This window comes from Pelophylax lessonae, assembly GCF_965119305.1.
Source record: "Pelophylax lessonae genome assembly, chromosome: 13".
Classification (NCBI taxonomy): domain Eukaryota; kingdom Metazoa; phylum Chordata; class Amphibia; order Anura; family Ranidae; genus Pelophylax; species Pelophylax lessonae.
In genome coordinates, this window is record NC_138780.1 from 42,468,875 (window position 1) to 42,490,108 (window position 21,234).

General features: G+C 43.3%; 1 protein-coding gene across 1 annotated transcript in view; it reads left to right on the top strand.

The window, feature by feature from the left end:
• LOC309569153 (NACHT, LRR and PYD domains-containing protein 3-like) overlaps positions 1-19,963 on the top strand; it is a gene marked incomplete at both ends in the record, with an annotated part of 359,259 nt that extends 339,296 nt beyond the window's left edge. Inside the window, 3 exons of the mRNA XM_082274914.1 lie at positions 5,649-5,813; positions 14,199-14,363; positions 19,795-19,963. Coding sequence (XP_082131040.1) covers positions 5,649-5,813; positions 14,199-14,363; positions 19,795-19,963 — 499 coding nt within the window. The remainder of the gene's footprint in view (positions 1-5,648; positions 5,814-14,198; positions 14,364-19,794) is intronic.
• Between the last annotated feature and the right edge of the window lie 1,271 nt (positions 19,964-21,234).

A 21,234-nucleotide genomic window follows, 5' to 3' on the forward strand; every position in this document is an offset into this window, starting at 1 on the left:
GTCCGTGGGAAGTGGTCTTGGTTTGGACGCAGTCTGATTTTAGTCCTCAGCTACATTTGGATCTTGCATTCGGGGCATGTCCCCCCCCCCCTCTTTTGTCCTTTTGTTGCCTGTGGATAGTTTGGCATTATCCAGGTGTCAAGTCACTTCTGAGTTCTGAACAGGTTAGTGGCTTTGTAGTTCTGCCATTGCGGCTCACTATTTCTCCAATACGGCAGCTACAGAGGCGGGGCGTGGGAATCCTTTTTCTTTTGGGCACGGGGGTTCTGGGTGTGGGGTTCGCTGTGAACCTCAGCATTTCCGATTCTAGGTTTCTACCGTATTTGGTCGCACACTGCGGGGTTGTTGGCACCCTGTTGGATTTTTTGGTGTCTATTGCCCCCCCCCCCCCACTTTTTCTAGTTGATTGATTGTCTTTCTTTTCTGTCATGTGTTGTATTGACGGGTGTGTGGGGGGACCATAGTAATTCCTGCAGGGGGACGTTTGTGCTCCTGGTTGGGGCCCCCGTGTGTGTATGTTATTAGTGCATGCAGGGGGTACTGAATTGGGTCTGAGGTCTATGGGGGATCTTGTGCAGGATACTGAATTTAAATTGCTATGGTTTCATATGTCTTACCCAACTTTGTGGTTTGTGTGGGTTCCTGGGTGGCTCGTACTCTGTCAGTGGCATGGGCGGTAGTACGCTGTGACAGGCTCGGGCGCATAGTTAATGGGGTGGTGTCCGGCTTGGTGCTGCCTGACGGGAGTTTGGTGATCGGACCTCATACATTGGATTTGGCTGCTTGGAGACGTTCAGGTGGTGACGGTGTGTGCACTTGAATGCTTTGGGCTCAACGTGTGGTCTTCTTTGTGAGCTTACAAAGGGGTGTCCAACAGGCCCTGAGGCGTGGTGGACCGCACAAACATAAGGGGTCATGTTTGTGCGGTGTGGCGGGGGTACAAGGTCCTTTTAGGTTATGGTGGGTAAATAGGTACGTTGTAGGGACCCGTCCGAGGTACGGCTCCCTGTTGTTGGGATGTGTATCTGCGTGTTTGTCTCCGAGTCGGTGGTCTTGCGGCTGGAGGCCTGATTAAGTGATACGCAGCTACTTTCTTTTCTTGGGAGGCCTAACAGGACCTTGGGGCTCCATGGTATTAAATGCTAATTTATATTTTGGTTATAAAAGGCTGCTACAGGCCATTTACCTCCAAATTGTGGTGGTGTCATTATTATTATTGTTTTTATTAACATAAGTAAAGAATGTGATGGGGTTATGGTCTGAGCAAAACAGACAAGCCATATTTAATACCCTAGTCAAGGGAGGCCCAAAGTAAAATGCACAAAGAAATGGACGGAGGGCCGGTGTTCTAAAATTTCCTCGGACCCATGAAAAAAATCGGACCTCGTCACTTCCGGTGGTCCTACTTCATGAAACAGCTGATGGAGTCTCAAGTGCGCATGCGCACAAAACATTATCTTGGTTTGGTAAAATTATAACACATAGCGGGCAGCTGACTGAGAGAAGGCGGGGCTGAGGTGGGACGGAAGACACCGCCGTGTCATCTGCAGAGCTGAATAGAGGAGGCGGAATGGAGGTGCGGCCGTAATAGATGCAGGGCTTAAGCGACTCCTTCTGTTTTATTATCTTTAGTAATTAATCTATTATTCATCCTTAGGATTTAATAACATTTAGTATTTCTATAATACAAAATAAGAAATACTAAATGTAATGAAATCCTAAGGATTAATAATACAATAATTAATAAAGATGATAAAACAGAAGGAGTCGCTTAAGCCCTGCATCTATTACGGCCGCACCTCCGTCCCGCCTCCTCTATTCAGCTCGGCAGATGTGCCTCTGTCCCTGTAATGTTTCAGTGAAGCGGCGGTGTCCTCCGTCGCACCTCAGCCCCGCCTCCTCTCAATCAGCTGTCCGCTCTCTGTTATAATTTTGCCAAACCTCGAAAAATTTCTTCTGCGCATGCGCACGGACGACTCCCATCAGCTGTTTTGTGATGCTCTGTCCACCGGAAGTGACGAGGTCCGATTTTTTCACGGGTCCGACAAAATTTTACAACACCGGCATGACAGGGGTTAAAGAGGCGTCAGTCTAGGTGGGGGTTTTCAGGGGCTGGCTGAAAGTATAAGCAGCAGAACTCATCTGATTGGGTCTAGGTCAGGGTTGGGAGGAGCTGCAGGGGTGATCTAAAAACTTGTCTGGGAAGACTGCCAGTCAGACGTCTGAACTGAAGAGCTGGGGAAATCTTCCCTCCCTCCCGCCCTGTAATTGTGTTTTTTCGGCCTGGGCAATCTTGGTTTTGTGTTTTTCTCTGGCCTGCAACGGGCAGGGTACAAGGCCCCTTTTTAGGTCAGGGTGGGTACAAAAAATAAATAAATTATAAAAAAAAAGAAAATGAAAAATGAATGCATAAACTTGAGTCGATAAATAAATGCAAAAAAAATAAAAATTTAAATAAAGGTCTGTGTCGGGACCTGTCCAAGGTACGGCTCCCTGTTGTGTAGAAAGTGTATTTGTGTGTTGTCTCCGAGCCGGTGTTTTTGCAGCTGGAGGCCAGGATTAAGTGAGCAGCAGCTATTTTCTGGAAACCCGTCCGAGGTATGGCTCCCTATTGATGGGATGTCTATCTGCGTGTCGTCTCCGAGTCGGTGGTCTTGCGGCTTGAGGCCTAATCAGGTGATACGCAGTTATTTTCTTTCTCGTTATGCTTAGCAGAAACTTGTGGTTATATGTCAATTTTGGGTGGGGGTACAAGGTCCTTTTAGGTTATGGTGGGTAAAAAGGTACGTTGTAGGGACCCGTCCGAGGTACGGCTCCCTGTTGTTGGGATGTGTTCTGCGTGTTTGTCTCCGAGTCGGTGGTCTTGCGGCTGGAGGCCTGATTAAGTGATACGCAGCTACTTTCTTTTCTTGGGAGGCCTAACAGGACCTTGGGGCTCCATGGTATTAAATGCAAATTTATATTTTGGTTAATAAAAGGCTGCTACAGGCCATTTACCTCCAAATTGTGGTGGTGTCATTATTATTATTGTTATTATTAACATAAGTAAAGAATGTGATGGGGTTATGGTTTGAGCAGAACAGACAAGCCATATTTAATACCCTAGTCATGGAAATCACAACATGGGATCAGGAATACTTCCAGAAAACATTGTTGGTGAACACAATCCACCTTGCCATTCGCTGCCGGCTAAAACTCGATAGGCCAAAAAAGAAGCCCTATCTAAACATGATCCAGAAGTGCAGGCGTTTTCTCTGGGCCAAGGCTTATTTAAAATGGACTGTGGCAAAGTGGAAAACTGTTCTGTGGTCAGACGAATCAAAATTTGAAGTTCTTTTTGGAAAACTGGGACGCCATGTCATCCGGACTAAAGAGGACAAGGACAACCCAAGTTGTTATTAGCGCTCAGTTCAGAAGCCTGCATCTCTAATGGTATGGAGTTGCATGAGTGCGTGTGGCATGGGCAGCTTACACATCTGGAAAGGCACCATCAATGCTGAAAGGTATATCCAAGTTCTAGAACAACATATGCTCCCATCCAGACGTCGTCTCTTTCAGGGAAGACCTTGCATTTTCCAACATGACAATGCCAGACCACATACTGCATCAATTACAACATCATGGCTGCATAGAAGAAGGATCCGGGTACTGAAATGGCCAGCCTGCAGTCCAGATCTTTCACCCATAGAAAACATTTGGCGCATCATACAGAGGAAGATGCGACAAAGAAGACCTAAGACAGTTGAGCAACTAGAAGCCTGTATTAGACAAGACTGGGACAACATTCCTATTCCTAAACTTGAGCAACTTGTCTCCTCAGTCCCCCGACGTTTGCAGACTGTTATAAAAAGAAGAGGGGATGCCACACAGTGGCCTTGTCCCAACTTTTTTGAGATGTGTTGACGCCATGAAATTTAAAATCAACGTATTTTTCTCTTAAAATGATACTTTCTCAGTTTAAACATTAGATATGTCATCTACAGTATGTTGTATTCGGAATAAAATATTGAAATTTGAAACTTCCACATCATTGCATTCTGTTTTTATTCACAATTTGTACAGTGTCCCAACTTTTTTGGAATCGGGTTTGTATATTTAAGAATTATGCACTATGGAGGCTTTTTCTTTTCTATGTGATGTGATTGCGGCCATTGTCTGGATACCTCGGGTGATATTGGAGATACTACCAGGAGGTGTGACATTCCGTGGCACGGTCTGTCCTCATCAGAAGCCGGCTTGAGCGGAGTGGCGCTGCTGGAAGGATATAAACATGCATGTCTACACAGATTGAAGTAGCTGTGAATAGGTTGCAGGAGATCTGCCCTTGCTCACATGTATGAAATGTTTGTAGTGAATGTAATTGTTATATTTGATGAGTATTGGGGGAGTTCACACATCTAGTATAATATGGAAGACTGCAGCACTAGTATATAACATTCAAACATTATAAATGTGATAATATAACAATAAAAGTGAGACTCCGCAACACAAAACTCCCTATAAGTGTATATATAACAATGGTATGGATACTATTTCACTGATAACTAATGAAGAGAATTTATAATCAGCATATATAAAATTAGTGCAGAAATATTAGTACGTATTTAAAAAAAAAAAGCTCAAATAAAGAACGGTAATAATAAAATCTTCTCCACACCATAAGATCAAATCCTCCACCATGATGTTCAAAGGAAATCCCAAACTACAATGGTGTCCCTTTTAGTCAATGAAGTTTCCACAACATGAGTGAGACTTCTGTGACCATCAAAGTGAATTCCCACAACTGAATGGAAGACTTAGCAGAAGGTTGGAGGTGAAAGCCTAGAGGTCAGTGTGAGTGTGTATGGTACAATCCCCATACAGGAATAATGAATGGATCACACCACCTCATCAACTTCTCATCTCACATTTACTAATTGGGATCCACAAAAAGAGAAATCTCCAATAGTGTAGATCAGGGGTGTCGAAACTCAATTCTATGGTGGGCCGCATCAGCATTGGTGTACTCAAAGGGCCGGTTGTATCTGTAAGACTATGCATCTACCAAGAAGTATGCAGTGTACAGAGTGTAGAGTTCATGAGTGTGCTACATACAGATTGCAGAGTTCAGGGGTGCACTATGTACAGACTGCAGGGTTGAGGAGTGCATGACCTACAGAGTACAGGATTTATGGGTGCGCTATGTACAGAGTGCAGAGATCAGACGTATGCGGTGTGAAGAGTTCAGGAGTGTGCAGAGTACAGAGTGCCCCCACCCCCAAAAAAGCTTCCATACATCTCATTTGCCTGGCTCTAGTACCTTCCGGCAGTTTAGATGGCTCTGGGTCTCTCTTACATTGATCGGCACTGCTGTGCCCTGCTGTGAGTGCATGCAGGGTAGGCAGGGATCTGCAACAGTCAGGGGTGGTAGAATAGAGTTCCACCACATTCCAGCTGAAAAAAAGCACTGGTTGCGAGGGCCACATGACATGGCCTAGTGGGCCTTGTGTTTGACACCTGTGGAGTAGATGCTAGATCATGTTTTATAAAGTGATGTAATATAAATGATTCCAATAAAGAGAAATGAGTTCCATGTATGTAGAGAATAGTTCCATTCATTCCTGGGGGAGAAATTCATTTTCTTCTGGTAACATTCTTCTCTTCTACAGATTGATGGATAATGAGCTGACAGACAGTTCCTGCCCCCACCTGGCATCTGGAATAAGAAATAACCAGACACTGAGGACACTGAACCTGTCTGGGAACGATCTGGGGGGTCCTCATTTCAAGGATCTGATGGAAGCTCTGACAACAAGCCGGATAGAGGAATTACGGTGAGTATAACAGGACTGACTGAGACAATAATATTCTGGGACAGTTTTATATCTAAACCACATAAATAATATAGAAATATGATAATGTCATCAAAATCCATCTTTAGGCTCCATAAATATCCAATCCTGGACTGTTCTGTCCAAACTTCATAAATCAAATAATAATAATGGAGATATATTTCATCTCCTGTTTGTCTCTATATATCACCAATATCAGACATTTCTCTAAAGATGGATATAAAATAAAAATGAAATCTCTGCAATAAAAAACGTGAAAAACTTTGTGGAAAATGTAATGAATGAAAATCATCCACCAGCAGGAAGTCTGATATAGAAGTACAAATAGTATAATAGAATTCTATGCATAGAGCCCTACACTTAGCGACAAAATGTGTGATGAAACAAATGAGAAATCTGCACCCTACAATGTGTCCGAAGAATACCAACACTTGCTGAAAGTGTAAAACATTTAATGTAGATGTGATAACTCCACCAATAGGGATCAAATCTAACAATGAAATTCTCTACAAAAATCCACTTTCATACATGTGAGCAAAGACAGATCTCCTACAACCTATTCACAGCTACTTCAATCTACACTCATCGGACACTTTATTAGGTACACCTGTTCAATTGCTTGGTAATGCAAACTGCTGAGCAGCCAATCACATGGCAGTAACTCAATGTATTTAGGCATCTAGATGTGGTAAAGGCGGCTTACAGAAGTTCAATCTGAGCATCAGAATGGGGAAGAAAGGGGATTTAGGTGACTTTGAACATGGCATGGTTGTTTGTGGCAGATGGGCTGGTCTGAGTATTTCTGGGATTCACACACAACCATCTCTCGAGTTTACAGAGAATGGTGGGGAAAAGAGACACTATCCAGTGAGTGGCGGTTGTGTGGAGCAAAAAGCCTTGTTGATGTCAGAGGAGAATGGGCAGTCTGGTTCCAGATAAAACAAAGGCAACAGAAACTCAAATAACGACTCGTTACATTCAAAGTATGCAGAATATCATCTCTGAATGCACAACCATCGAACCTTGAAGCAGATGGGCTACAGCAGCAGAAGACCACACTGGGTGCTATTTCTGTCAGCTAAGAACAGGAAACTGAGGCTACAATTCACACAGGATCACCAAAATTAGACAATAGAAGAATGAAAAAACGTTGCCTGGTTCGATGAGTCTCGATTTCAGCTGCTACATTCAAATGGGAGGGTCAGAATTTGGTGTAAACAACATGAAAGCATGGATCCATCCTGCCTTGCATCAACGGTTCAGGCTGGTGGTGTAATGGTGAGAGGGAGAGGGGGGGTGTAATGGTATGGGGGATATCTTCTTGGCACACTTTGGGCCCCTTAGTACCAATTGATCATGGTTTACACACCACGGCCTACCTGAGTATTGTTGCTGACCATGTCCATCCCTTTATGACTACAGTGTCCCCATCTTCTGATGGCTCCTTCCAGCAGGATAATGCACCATGTCAAAAAGCTCCAATCATCTCACCACTGGTTTCTTCACCATGAAAATGAGGTCACTGTCCTCCAATGGCCTCCACACTCACCACATCTCATCCAATAGAGCACCTTTGGGATGTGGTGGAACGGGAGATTGGCATCATGGATGTGCAGCCGACAAATCTGCAGCAACTGCGTGATGTTATCATGTCACTATGGAGCAAAATCTCTGAGGAATGTTTCCAACACCTTGTTGTATCTATGCCACGAAGAATGAAGGCAAAAGGGGGTCCAACCCAGTACTAGCAAGGTGTATCTAATAAAGTGTCCGGTGAGTGTATATAACATATAACGTGCAAAATACATAAACATGAGGAGCAACAAAGTTATCTTATAATATTGCAAATATGAAGAGAAAGTTCATAAATGTGAAAAAGTGGATTTCCTACAACCCATTCACCACTACTTCCATCTCCAATCACCATACAGTGACTTGTGCAGTAACAGAAATAATAATTCCCAAAGATTCATCCAGATGGTTTATATCAATGCTGATCAGCTGCCACCTCTTTGCAGCAACTTCAATCATCCTCCACCACACCAGTGAGGAAACAGGTCACTTACCAAAAGGTTTGTCCCCACAAGCAAAGCCCAGACATGCATGTTTATATCCTTCCAGCAGCGCCACTCCACTCAAGCCGGCTTCCGATGAGAACAGACTGTGCCATGGAATGTCACACCTCCAGGTAGTATCTCCAATATCACCCAAGGTATCCAGACAATGGCCGCAATCACATCACATAGAAAAGAAAAAGCCTCCATAGTACATAATCCTTAAATATATATTGAATGACAGATTGTACACTTCCATCATATACACGAGTATACACAGATCTCAGAGCACACACCGCTCCGGACTGCAGCCGTGTGCGATGACATCACTTCCTTTACTCCATCATGAACGGCTGCAGTCCGGAGCGGTGTGTGCTCTGAGATCTGTGTATACTCGTGTATATGATGGAAGTGTATAATCTGTCATTCAATATATATTTAACCACTTCCTTACCGAGTCATGTAAAATGACGTCGGCAAAGTGGTTGTCTAGATCCGGGCCGCCGTCATATGACGTCGGCCCGTTCTAGCTGCTACTGCGCACCCCCGGCGGCGCGCAGCGGCGCGATCAGGGATGAGGCTCGTCCCTCGGACATAGCCCATCACTGATCAAGGTAAACAGCCAATAGAAATTGGCTGTTTACCACGTGATCGGCTGTGTCAATCACAGCCGATCACATGAGCGGCTCCAGCACGAGCCGCTCGTTCTCTCTGCAATGCGCGCCCCCGGGGGCGCGCAGAGCAGCGATCGGGGACGAGGCCCGTCCCTCGGACAGAGTCGATCCCCGATCTAGGTAAAGAGCCAATGAAATTGGCTCTTTACCACGTGACCGGCTGTGTCCAATCACAGCCGGTCACAAATGTCAACAGAGAACACGGTAACTAGCTGTCACCGTGTTCTCCTCCTCACACACTGATCCTGTGTGAGGAGGAGATTGTGGTAACAGCTAGTTACCAAGTAGAGTGCACCCCAAACACACTGATTGCCCCCCCCCCCCAATAAAGAGCACCTGTCACTAGCCCATCAAAGTACCCGAGTACCTGTCATCAGGTACTCAGATGACAGGTACTCGGGTACTCTGATGGGCTGGTGACAGGTATTCGGGTACTCTGATGACAGGTACTCGGGTACTCTGATGACGGATACTCTGATGACAGGTACTCGGGTACTCTGACGGGTACTCGGGTACTCTGATGACGGGTACTCGGGTACTCTGATGACAGGTACTCGGGTACTCTGATGACGGATACTCTGATGACAGGTACTCGGGTACTCTGACGGGTACTCGGGTACTCTGATGACGGGTACTCGGGTACTCTGATGACAGGTACTCGGGTACTCGGATGACGGGTACTCGGGTACTCTGATGACAGGTACTCGGGTACTCTGATGACAGGTACTCGGGTACTCTGATGACAGGTACTCGAGTACTCTGATGACGGGTACTCGGGTACTCTGACAGGTACTCGGGTACTCTGATGACAGGTACTCGGGTACTCTGATGACAGGTACTCGGGTACTTTGAGTACCTGTCAACGGAGTACCCGTCATCAGAGTACCTGAGTACCTGTCACCTACCCATCAGAGTACCCGAGTACCTTCCACCTGCTCATCAGAGTACCTGACGCCTGAAGTACCCAAGTACTTGCCGCCTGCTCATCAGTACCCATCACTACTCATCAGTACTCATCAGTACCTATCACGTATCAGTACTGATCATCAGTACCCATCAGTACAGTATCACCTATCAGTACTACTCATCAGTACCTATCACCTGCCTGTCACCTGCCCATCAGAGTACCCGAGTACCTGTCACCTGCCTATCGGAGTACCCGAGTACCTGCCACCTGCTCATCAGTACCAGAGTACCTGTCACCTGCCCAACAAAGTACCCGAGTACCTGTCACCCTTCATACAGCCACCATGTCCAAGTCCAAAAAGGTTTATATACGTCGTCCGTTTAAACCTAAATACCGGTGTTATGGTAGCAGATAGCTGCCATAACCCTGGTATTTTTTTAAACGGTGGACGGTTGGCTTTCCGATAAGGGTGGTCCCAGCGGCGGATTCGCCGTGGGATCACCCTTCCGGGATGGCGGAAGAGGCGCCCCCCCCCTCCCGACGCGTTCCGGTCCCTTTCCCCGCTTACCGGACCCGCCGGCAGCGGGGAAAACGATCCGGTCCCGAATCCTCACAGACAGGATGTCGAGTGAGGGCAAGCTTGCCCTCACTTGACTCTATGGTCTTGGAGGACCGGAGCTACGGAAAATGTTGTTGCCTAGCAACCGGTTTAAAGGTCCTTTTTTTTTTTTTTTTCATTTTATATTATAATTATTATTTTTTTTTTTTTTTTTCTATCTTTTAGTGTACTTGTGAGATCTGAGGACTTTTTGACCCCAGATCTCACAAAAAAGAGGTCCTGTCGTGCCTATTTCTATTACGAGGAATATTTACATTTCTTTTAATAGAAATAAAAATGATCAATTTTTTTTTTTTTTTTTAAACGGTGTAAAAATAAAAAATAATAAATAAAATAAATAGTAAAAAAAAAAAAAAAAAAAAAAATTAAAGCGCCCTGTCCCCGTTAGCTCGCGCGCAGAAGCGAATGCATACAGAAACCCCGCCCACATATGTAAACGGTGTTCAAACCACACATGTGAGGTATCGCCGCGATCGTTAGAGCAAGGGGAATAATTTGAGCCCTAGACCTCCTCTGTAACTCAAAGATGGCAACCTGTAGAAATTTTTTAATTTGTCGCCTATGGGGATTTTTAAGTACCAAAGTTTGTCACCATTCCGTGAGCGTGCGCAATTTTGAAACATGACATGTTGGGTATCTATTTACTCGGCGTAACATTATCTTTCACATTATGGAAAAAAATTGGGCTAACTTTACTGGTTTCTTATTTTTTAATTAAAAAAAGTGAATTTTTTCCAAAAAAATTGCGTTTGGAAGACCGCTATGCAAATACGGTGTGATAAAAAATAGTGCAATAATCTCCATTTTATTCTCTAGGGTCTCTGCTAAAAAAAAATATATAATGTTTGGGGGTTCTAAGCAGTTTTCTAGCAAAACAACTGATTTTAGCTTGTAAACACCAAATGTCAAAAATAGGCCTAGGCAAGTGGCTAGGATGCATGATGATGCTCCTTGGATGTTCGGCCCCTCTATATGGCTAGGCTGTGAAAAAGTCTCACACATGTGGTATTGCCATACTCAGGAGGAGTGGCAGAATGTATTTTGGGGTGTCATTTTTGCTGTGTACATGCTATGTGTTAGGAATATCCTATAAATTGACAACTTTGTGTAAAAAAAAAAAGTTTTCATTTTTTTCCCACATTTTCCAAAAACCTGTGGAAAAAAATGATATGTTCAAACGACCCATAATGCCTCATAGAATATACGTTGGAGTGTTTGCTTTCCAAAATGGGGTCATTTTGTGGACTTTTCCATTGTATTGGTGCTCTAGGGCCTTGAAAAGTGTGATAGGTAGTAAGAAAGTTTTATGTGTATTTATGCTCCTAGAACGCCTGAATGTGCTTCTTGGACGTGGAGTCTCTTTTTGTGGCCAGGCTGTGTAAAAGTCTCACACATGTGGTATCGCCATACTCGGAAGGAGTAGCAGAATGTATTTTTGGGTGTAATTTTTGCTGTGTACATGCTATGTGTTAGAAATAGCTTATAAATTGACAACTTTGTGGGAAAAAAAAGAAAAAAAAAATGTTTTCTTCATTTTCCCAAGAATTGTGGGAAAAAATTACAACTTCAAAAAACTCACCATGCCTCTTACTAAATACCTTGGACTGTCTACTTTACAAAAAGGGGTCATTTGGTCGGTATTTGTACTGTCCTGACATTTCAGGGCCTCAAGAAAGGAGATAGGCAGTCAGTACATCTGGTGTGATCAATTTTCAGTAATTGGTACCATAGCTTCTAGACTCAATAACTTTCACACAGACTAAATAATATACACTAATTTGGGTTAATTTTACCAGAGACATGTAGCAGTATACATTTTGGCCCAAATGTATGAAGAAAAATTTATTTTTTGCAAAATTTCATAATTGAAACTAAAAAAAAGTGTTTTTTTTTCAAAATTTTTGCTCTTTTTTTGCATATATCACGAAAAAAAAAAACCCCAGTTGTGATCAAATACCACCAAAAGAAAGCTCTATTTGTGTGAAAAAAATGATAAAAATTTTGTTTGGTTATAGTGTAGCATGACTGAGCAATTGTCATTCAAAGTGTGAGAGTGCTGAAAGCTGAAAATTGGTCTGGGCAGGAAGGGTGTCAAACTGCTCTGTATGGAAGCGGTTAAGGATTATGTACTGCACAAGTCACTGCTTGGTGATTGGAGATGGAAGTAATGGTGAATGGGTTGTAGGAAATTCGCTTTTTACGTTTATGAACTTTCTCTTGATGTTTCCATGTTTTAGAGATAACTTTGTTGCTCTTCATGTTTATGTATTTTTGTACATTATATGTTATATTATTATTATTATTATTATACAGGATTTATATAGCGCCAACAGTTATATCGATTGAAGTAGCTGTGAATAGGTTGCAGGAGATCTGCCCTTGCTCACATGTATGAAATATTTGTAGTAAATGTAATTGTTATATTTGATCAGTATTGGTGGAGTTAGCACATCTAGTATAATATGGAAGACTGCAGCACTAGTATATAACATTCAAACAATATAAATGTGAAAATATAACAATAAAAGTGAGACTCCTCAACACAAAACTCCCTATAAGTGTATATATAACAATGGTATGGAGAATATTTCACTGATAACTAATGAAGAAAATTTATAATCAGCATATATAAAATTAGTGCAGCAATATTAGTACGTATTAAAAAAAAAAAAAAGGTCCAAATAAAGAACGGTAATAATAAAATCTTCTCCACACCATAAGATCAAATCCTCCACCATGATATTCAAAGGAAATCTCAAACTACAATGGTGTCCCTTTTAGTCAATGAAGTTTCCACAACATGAGTGAGACTTCGACCATCAAAGTGAATCCCCACAACTGAATGGAAGACTTAAGTGGGGTACACACTAGTAGAAAATCTGCTGAAAATTCCCATCCGAGGTAAAATCGTACGATTTTCGGCTAGTGTGTACACAACTTTCAGCAGCCGATGCCGACATTTTCAACGAAAATTTTTATCGTCCATCCCCTGACGACCAATTTTCGTTTAATGTGTATGCAGTACGTCCGTGAAAAATCGGATACAAAAGACCGCGCATGATCTGAAGTTGCTGACAACCCGGAAGTCTAGGAACAAATGTGCCAAAAAAAAAAAAAAATCGGACGAGAAATTTCGTGAACATTTATGCACTGTCAACTAAAAACGGTAATGAACGCTGAGCAAGAGAGAGAAAGGTCAGAGGAAATTTCGTCAGATTTCCGTCAAGTGTGTACAGGGCTTTAGCAGAAGGTTGGAGGTGAAAGCCTAGAGGTCAGTGTGAGTGTGTATGGTGCAATCCCCATACAGGAATAATGAATGGATCACACCACCTCATCAACTTCTCATCTCACATTTACTAATTGGGATCCACAAAAAGAGAAATCTCCAATAGTGTAGATCAGGGGTGTCAAACTCAATTTTATGGTGGGCCGCATCAGCATTAGTGTACTCAAAGGGCCGATTGTATCTGTAAGACTATGCATCTACCTAGAAGTATGCAGTGTACGGAGTTTAGAGTTCATGAGTGTGCTACATACAGATTGCAGAGTTCAGGGGTGCACTATGTACAGACTGCAGGGTTGAGGAGTGCATGACCTACAGAGTACAGGATTTATGGGTGCGCTATGTACAGAGTGCAGAGATCAGAAGTATGCAGTGTGTAGAGTTCAGGAGTGTGCAGAGTACAGAGTGCCCCCACCCCCAAAAAAGCTTCCATACATCTAATCTGCCTGGCTCTAGTACCTTCCTGCAGTTAAGGTGGCTCTGCGTCTCTCTTACTTGAAGGGAGATCATTGATCGGCACTGCTGTGCCCTGCTGTGAGTGCATGCAGGGTAGGCAGGGATCTGCAAAAGTCAGGGGTGGTAGAATGAAGTTCCACCACATTCCAGCTGAAAAAAAGCCCCGGGTGCGAGGGCCACATGACATGGCCTGGTGGGCCTTGTGTTTGACACCTGTGAAGTAGATGCTAGATTGTGTTTTATAAAGTGATGTAATATAAATGATTCTAATAAAGAGAAATAGAAATGAGTTCCATGTATGTAGAGAATAGTCCCATTCATTCCTGGGGGAGAAATTCATTTTCTTCTGGTAACATTCTTTTCCTCTTCTACAGATTGTCCCGTAATGACCTGACAGACAGTTCCTGCCCCCACCTGGCATCTGGAATAAGAAATAATCAGACACTGAGGATACTGAACCTGACTGAGAACAATCTGGGGGGTCCTCATTTCAGGGATCTGATGGAAGCTCTGACAACAAGCCGGATAGAGGAATTACAGTGAGTATAACAGGACTGACTGAGACAATAATATTCTGGGACAGTTTTATATCTAAACCACATAAATAATATAGAAATATGAGAATGTCATCAAAATCCATCTTTAGGCTCCATAAATATCCAATCCTGGACTGTTCCGTCCAAACTCCATCAATCAAATAATAATAATGGAGATATATTTCATCTCCTGTTTGTCTCTATATATCACCAATATCAGACACTTCTCTAAAGCTGGATATAAAACAAAAATAAAAATGAAATCTCTGCACTAAAAAACGTGAAAAACTTTGTGGAAAATCTAATGAATGAAAATCATCCGCCAGCAGGAAGTCTGATATAGAAGTACAAATAGTATAATAGAATTCTATGCATAGAGCCCTACACTTAGTGACAAAATGTGTGATGAAACAAATGAGAAATCTGCACCCTACAATGTGTCCGAATACCAACACTTGCTGAAAGTGTAAAACATTTAATGTAGATGTGATAACTCCACCAATAGGGATCAAATCTAACAATGAAATTCTCTACAAAAATCCACTTTCATACATGTGAGCAAAGACAGATCTCCTACAACCTATTCACAGCTACTTCAATCTACACTCATCGGACACTTTATTAGGTACACCTGTTCAATTGCTTGCTAATGTAAATTGCTGAACAGCCAATCACATGGCAGTAACTCAATGCATTTAGGCATCTAGATGTGGTAAAGGCGGCTTACAGAAGTTCAATCTGAGCATCAGAATGGGGAAGAAAGGGGATTTAGGTGACTTTGAACATGGCATGGTTGTTTGTGGCAGATGGGCTGGTCTGAGTATTTCTGGGATTCACACACAACCATCTCTCGAGTTTACAGAGAATGGTGGGGAAAAGAGACAATATCCAGTGAGTGGCGGTTGTGTGGAGCAAAAAGCCTTGTTGATGTCAGAGGAGAATGGGCAGTCTGGTTCCAGATAAAACAAAGGCAACAGAAACTCAAATAACGACTCGTTACATTCAAAGTATGCAGAATATCATCTCTGAATGCACAACCATCGAACCTTGAAGCAGATTGGCTACAGCAGCAGAAGACCACACTGGGTGCCATTTCTGTCAGCTAAGAACAGGAAACCGAGGCTACAATTCACACAGGATCACCAAAATTAGACAATAGAAGAATGAAAAAACGTTGCCTGGTTCGATGAGTCTCGATTTCAGCCGCGACATTCAGATGGGAGGGTCAGAATTTGGTGTAAACAACATGAAACATGGATCCATCCTGCCTTGTATCACCAGTTCAGGCTGGTGGTGTAATGGTGAGAGGGAGGGGGGGGGTGTAATGGTATGGGGGATATCTTCTTGGCACACTTTGGGCCCCTTAGTACCAACTGAGCATGGTTTACACACCACGGCCTACCTGAGTATTGTTGCTGACCATGTCCATCCCTTTATGACTACAGTGTCCCCATCTTCTGATGGCTCCTTCCAGCAGGATAATGCACCATGTCACAAAGCTCCAATCATCTCACCACTGGTTTCTTCACCATGACAATGAGGTCACTGCACTCCAATGGCCTCCACACTCACCACATCTCATCCAATAGAGCACCTTTGGGATGTGGTGGAACGGGAGATTGGCATCATGGATGTGCAGCCGACAAATCTGCAGCAACTGCGTGATGTTATCATGTCACTATGGAGCAAAATCTCTGAGGAATGTTTCCAACACCTTGTTGTATCTATGCCACGAAGAATGAAGGCAAAAGGAGTCCAACCCACTACTAGCAAGGTGTACCTAATAAAGTGGCCGGTGAGTGTATATAACATATAACGTGCAAAATACATAAACATGAAGAGCAACAAAGTTATCTTATAATATTGCAAACATCAAGAGAAAGTTCATAAATGTGAAAAAGTGGATTTCCTACAACCCATTCACCACTACTTCCATCTCCAATCACCATACAGTGACTTGTGCAGTAACAGAAATAATAATTCCCAAAGATTCATCCAGATGGTTTATATAAATGCTGATCAGCTGCTACCTCTTTGCAGCAACTTCAATCATCCTCCACCACACCAGTGAGGAAACAGGTCACTTACCAAAAGGTTTGTCCCCACAAGCAAAGCCCAGACATGCATGTTTATATCCTTCCAGCAGCGCCACTCCGCTCAAGCCGGCTTCCGATGAGAACAGACTGTGCCATGGAATGTCACACCTCCAGGTAGTATCTCCAATATCACCCGAGGTATCCAGACAATGGCCGCAATCACATCACATAGAAAAGAAAAAGCCTCCATAGTACATAATCCTTAAATATATATTGAATGACAGATTGTACACTTCCATCATATACACGAGTATACACAGATCTCAGAGCACACACCGCTCCGGACTGCAGCCGTGTGCGATGACATCACTTCCTTCACTCCATCATGAACGGCTGCAGTCCGGAGCGGTGTGTGCTCTGAGATCTGTGTATACTCGTGTATATGATGGAAGTGTATAATCTGTCATTCAATATATATTTAAGGATTATGTACTGCACAAGTCACTGCTTGGTGATTGGAGATGGAAGTCAGGGCCGGCCCTACCATGGGTCCCGGTGGGACCATGGGACCCAGGCGGCACTTAAAAAGGAGCGGCCCCCGGCCGCCTCTTCGGCTCATACTCGAGTCAAAAAAAAAAGGTCCGTGGCCAGTCCGACATGCACACTGCGCATGCGCCGCCACCGCCACTCGGGAAAGCCCGTACACGTTCGGCTATTTCCGGGAATAGACGAACATATACAGGCTTTCCCGAGTGGCGGCGACGCATGCGCGGTGATGTGTTGGCGCCGGGCGGCACCATTTTTAAATCGAAAGCCTCAGGAACAGGTAAGTGAGACTTCTCCACAGCCACACTACCTGCCATTATGCTGGGGTGTGGGCATACTACAGAAGATGCAGTGCTGCGGGCATGGTACATGCCCACAGCACTGCATCTCCTATAGTATGCCCGCAGCCCTGCATTCTCTTGTACCATGCCCACAGCCCCGCATTCTCCTGCCCTGTGCCTGCAGCCCCGCTTTCTCCTGCCCGGTGCCCGCAGCCCCGCATTCTCCTGTACCATGCCTGCAGCCCCGCATTCTTCTGTACCATGCCCGCAGCCCGCATTTTCCTGCCCCATGCCCGCAGCCCCACATTCTCCTGTACCATGCCTGCAGCACGCATTTTCCCGCCCTATGTCTGCAGACCCACATTCTCCTGTACCATGCCCGCAGCCCCGCATTCTCCTGCCCCATGCCCACAGCCCCTCATTCTCTTGTACCATGCCCGCAGCTCCGCATTCTTCTGCACCATGCCCGCAGCCCCGCATTCTCCTGCACCATGCCCGCAGCCCCGCATTCTCCTGTACAATGCCTACAGCCCTGCATTCTTCTGTACTATGCCCGCAGCACTGCATTCTTCTATATTATGCCTGCAGCACTGCATTCTCCTGTACCATGCCCACAACCCCGCATTCTCCTGTACCATGCCTACAGCCCTGCATTCTTCTGTATTATGCCCACAGCCCCGCATTCTCCTGTACCATGCCTACAGCCCTGCATTCTTCTGTATTATGCCCACAGCCCCGCATTTTCCTGTACCATGCCCACAGCCCTGCATTCTCCTGTACCATGCTCGCAGCCCTGCATTCTCCTGTACCATGCCCACAGCCCTGCATTCTCCTGTACCATGCTCGCAGCCCTGCATTTTCCTGTACCATGCTCGCAGCCCTGAATTTTCCTGTACCATGCTCGCAGCCCTGAATTTTCCTGTACCATGCTCGCAGCCCTGCATTTTCCTGTATCATGCTTTCATAGTCCTATAGAATGTGGGGGCCTTTTGGAGGGCAGCATTTCATTCTTCGACCCAGGCAGCACAATGTCTTGGGCCAGCCCTGATGGAAGTAATGGTGAATGGGTTGTAGGAAATTCGCTTTTTATGTTTATGAACTTTCTCTTGATGTTTCCATTTTTTAGAGATAACTTTGTTGCTCTTCATGTTTATGTATTTTTGTACATTATATGTTATATAGATTGAAGTAGCTGTGAATAGGTTGCAGGAGATCTGCCCTTGCTCACATGTATGAAATATTTGTAGTAAATGTAATTGTTATATTTGATGAGTATTGGTGGAGTTCACACATCTAGTATAATATGGAAGACTGCAGCACTAGTATATAACATTCAAACAATATAAATGTGATAATATAACAATAAAATTGAGATTCCCCAACACAAAACTCCCTATAAGTGTATATATAACAATGGTATGGTGAATATTTCACTGATAACTAATGAAGAGAATTTATAATCAGCATATATAAAAATTAGTGCAGCAATATTAGTACGTATTTTAAAAAAAAAAAAAAGGTCCAAATACAAGAACGGTAATAATAAAATCTTCTCCACACCATAAGATCAAATCCTCCACCGTGATGTTCAAAGGAAATTCCAAAGTACAATGGTGTCCCTTTTAGTCAATGAAGTTTCCACAACATGAGTGAGACTTCTTTGACCATCAAAGTGAATCCCCACAACTGAATGGAAGAAATCGGACGAGAAATTTTGTGAACATTTATGCACTGTCAACTAAAAACAGTAATGAACAAGAGAGAGAAAAATCGGAGGATATTTCGTCCAATTTCCGTCAAGTGTGTACAGGGCTTTAGCAGAAGGTTGGAGGTGAAAGCCTAGAGGTCAGTGTGAGTGTGTATGGTACAATCCCCATACAGGAATAATGAATGGATCACACCACCTCATCCACTTCTCATCTCACATTTACTAATTGGGATCCACAAAAAGAGAAATCTCCAATAGTGTAGATCAGGGTTGTCAAACTTAATTTTTATGGTGGGCCGCATCAGCATTAGTGTACTCAAAGGGCCGATTGTATCTGTAAGACTATGCATCTATCTAGAAGTATGCAGTGTACAGTGTACAGAGTGTAGAGTTCATGAGTGTGCTACATACAGATTGCAGAGTTCAGGAGTGTGCAGAGTACAGAGTGCCCCCACCCCCAAAAAAGCTTCCATACATCTCATCTGCCTGGCTCTAGTACCTTCCGGCAGTTTAGGTGGCTCCGTGTCTCTCTCTTACTTGAAGGGAGATCATTGATCGGCACTGCTGTGCCCTGCTGTGAGTGCATGCAGGGTAGACAGGGATCTGCAAGAGTCAGGAGTGGTAGAACGGAGTTCCACCACATTCCAGCTGAAAAAAAGCACTGGTTGCGAGAGCCACATGACATGGCCTAGTGGGCCTTGTGTTTGACACCTGTGGAGTAGATGCTAGATCGTGTTTTATAAAGTGATCTAATATAAATGATTCCAATAAAGAGAAATGAGTTCCATGTATGTAGAGAATAGTTCCATTCATTCCTGGGGGAGAAATTCATTTTCTTCTGGTAACATTCTTCTCTTCTACAGATTGATGGGTAATGAGCTGACAGACAGTTCCTGCCCCCACCTGGCATCTGGAATAAGAAATAACCAGACACTGAAGACACTGGACCTGTCCTATAACAATCTGGGGGGTCCTCATTTCAGGGAAGTGATGGAAGCTCTGACAACAAGCCGGATAGATGAATTACTGTGAGTATAACAGGACTGACTGAGACAGAAATATTCTGGGACAGTTTTATATCTAAACCACATAAACAATATAGAAATATGAGAATGTCATCAAAATCCATCTTTAGGCTCCATAAATATCCAATCCTGGACTGTTCTGTCCAAACTCCATAAATCAAATAATAATAATGGAGATATATTTCACCTCCTGTTTGTCTCTATATATGACCAATATCAGACATTTCTCTAAAGATGGATATAAAACAAAAATAAAAATGAAATCTCTGCATTAAAAACGTGAAAAACTTTGTGGAAAATCTAATGAATGAAAAGCATCCGCCAGCAGGAATTCTGATATAGAAGTACAAATAGTTTAATATAATTACTACACTTAGGGCCTAATTCATTGTACCGCCATTTCACCATCGCCGGGATTTTTGCGCAATGGCGAATTTTAACATATGACATTGGTATTCATTGAACCGCCGGCGGATAATAACGCCTAGTGTTAGATTCACTAAGATGCTACAACGTCAGGGCGAGTGGTAAAAACAGTTCAGCTAAAAGCTTGACTACTTTTTTCAAAAACATTGTTTAGTACCCCAAAAAAGCCCAAATCACTGTGGAAGATGTGGGAGATCATTTGGAGATGAATGGCTTTTAAACTGTCTCAAAAACTGACATATAAAGAGATTTCTACAAAAGTGTAAAAAGTAAAAATAGCTCCTGAAGTCCGAGCTGCAAGAAGGCTCATGTGCGCATGCGCAACGCCAACTGGGCTCAAAAATTTACGTTTTGCAAAACGTTAGCATGCAGTATAATGAATTTCGGTATAATGAATGTGGTATAATGAATATAATGAATGTATAATGAATATAGTAAAGAGGAATTACAGGTTTTAGATCTTGGTCTTAAATTCGCCCCCACCAAAGAAATTGATCCATTTGAAGTTTTTATCGACCTGCACAAATTTGTTAGGAAGCTCAATATTAAAACGTTTTTTAAACTCAAAGGCACTAAATCTACCACATTAGACCCCTCCTTTATCCATTCTGGCCTCAGAAATCATTCTATATTCAATCCACAAGTACCTGGAGGGGAATGTATAGGAGCTTTTAAAAAGATGGTGGAAGAAGATTTATGTAAGATTAAAATCCAACCGAAAAGGTACAATAAGATTAAACTAGCCATTAAAGAAATGGAGAAAAAGAAGGGAATAGCCATTCGCCCTGCGGATAAAGGAGGAGGATTAGTCATTTTAAATAAAACAGATTATGAACAAGAAACGACCAACCT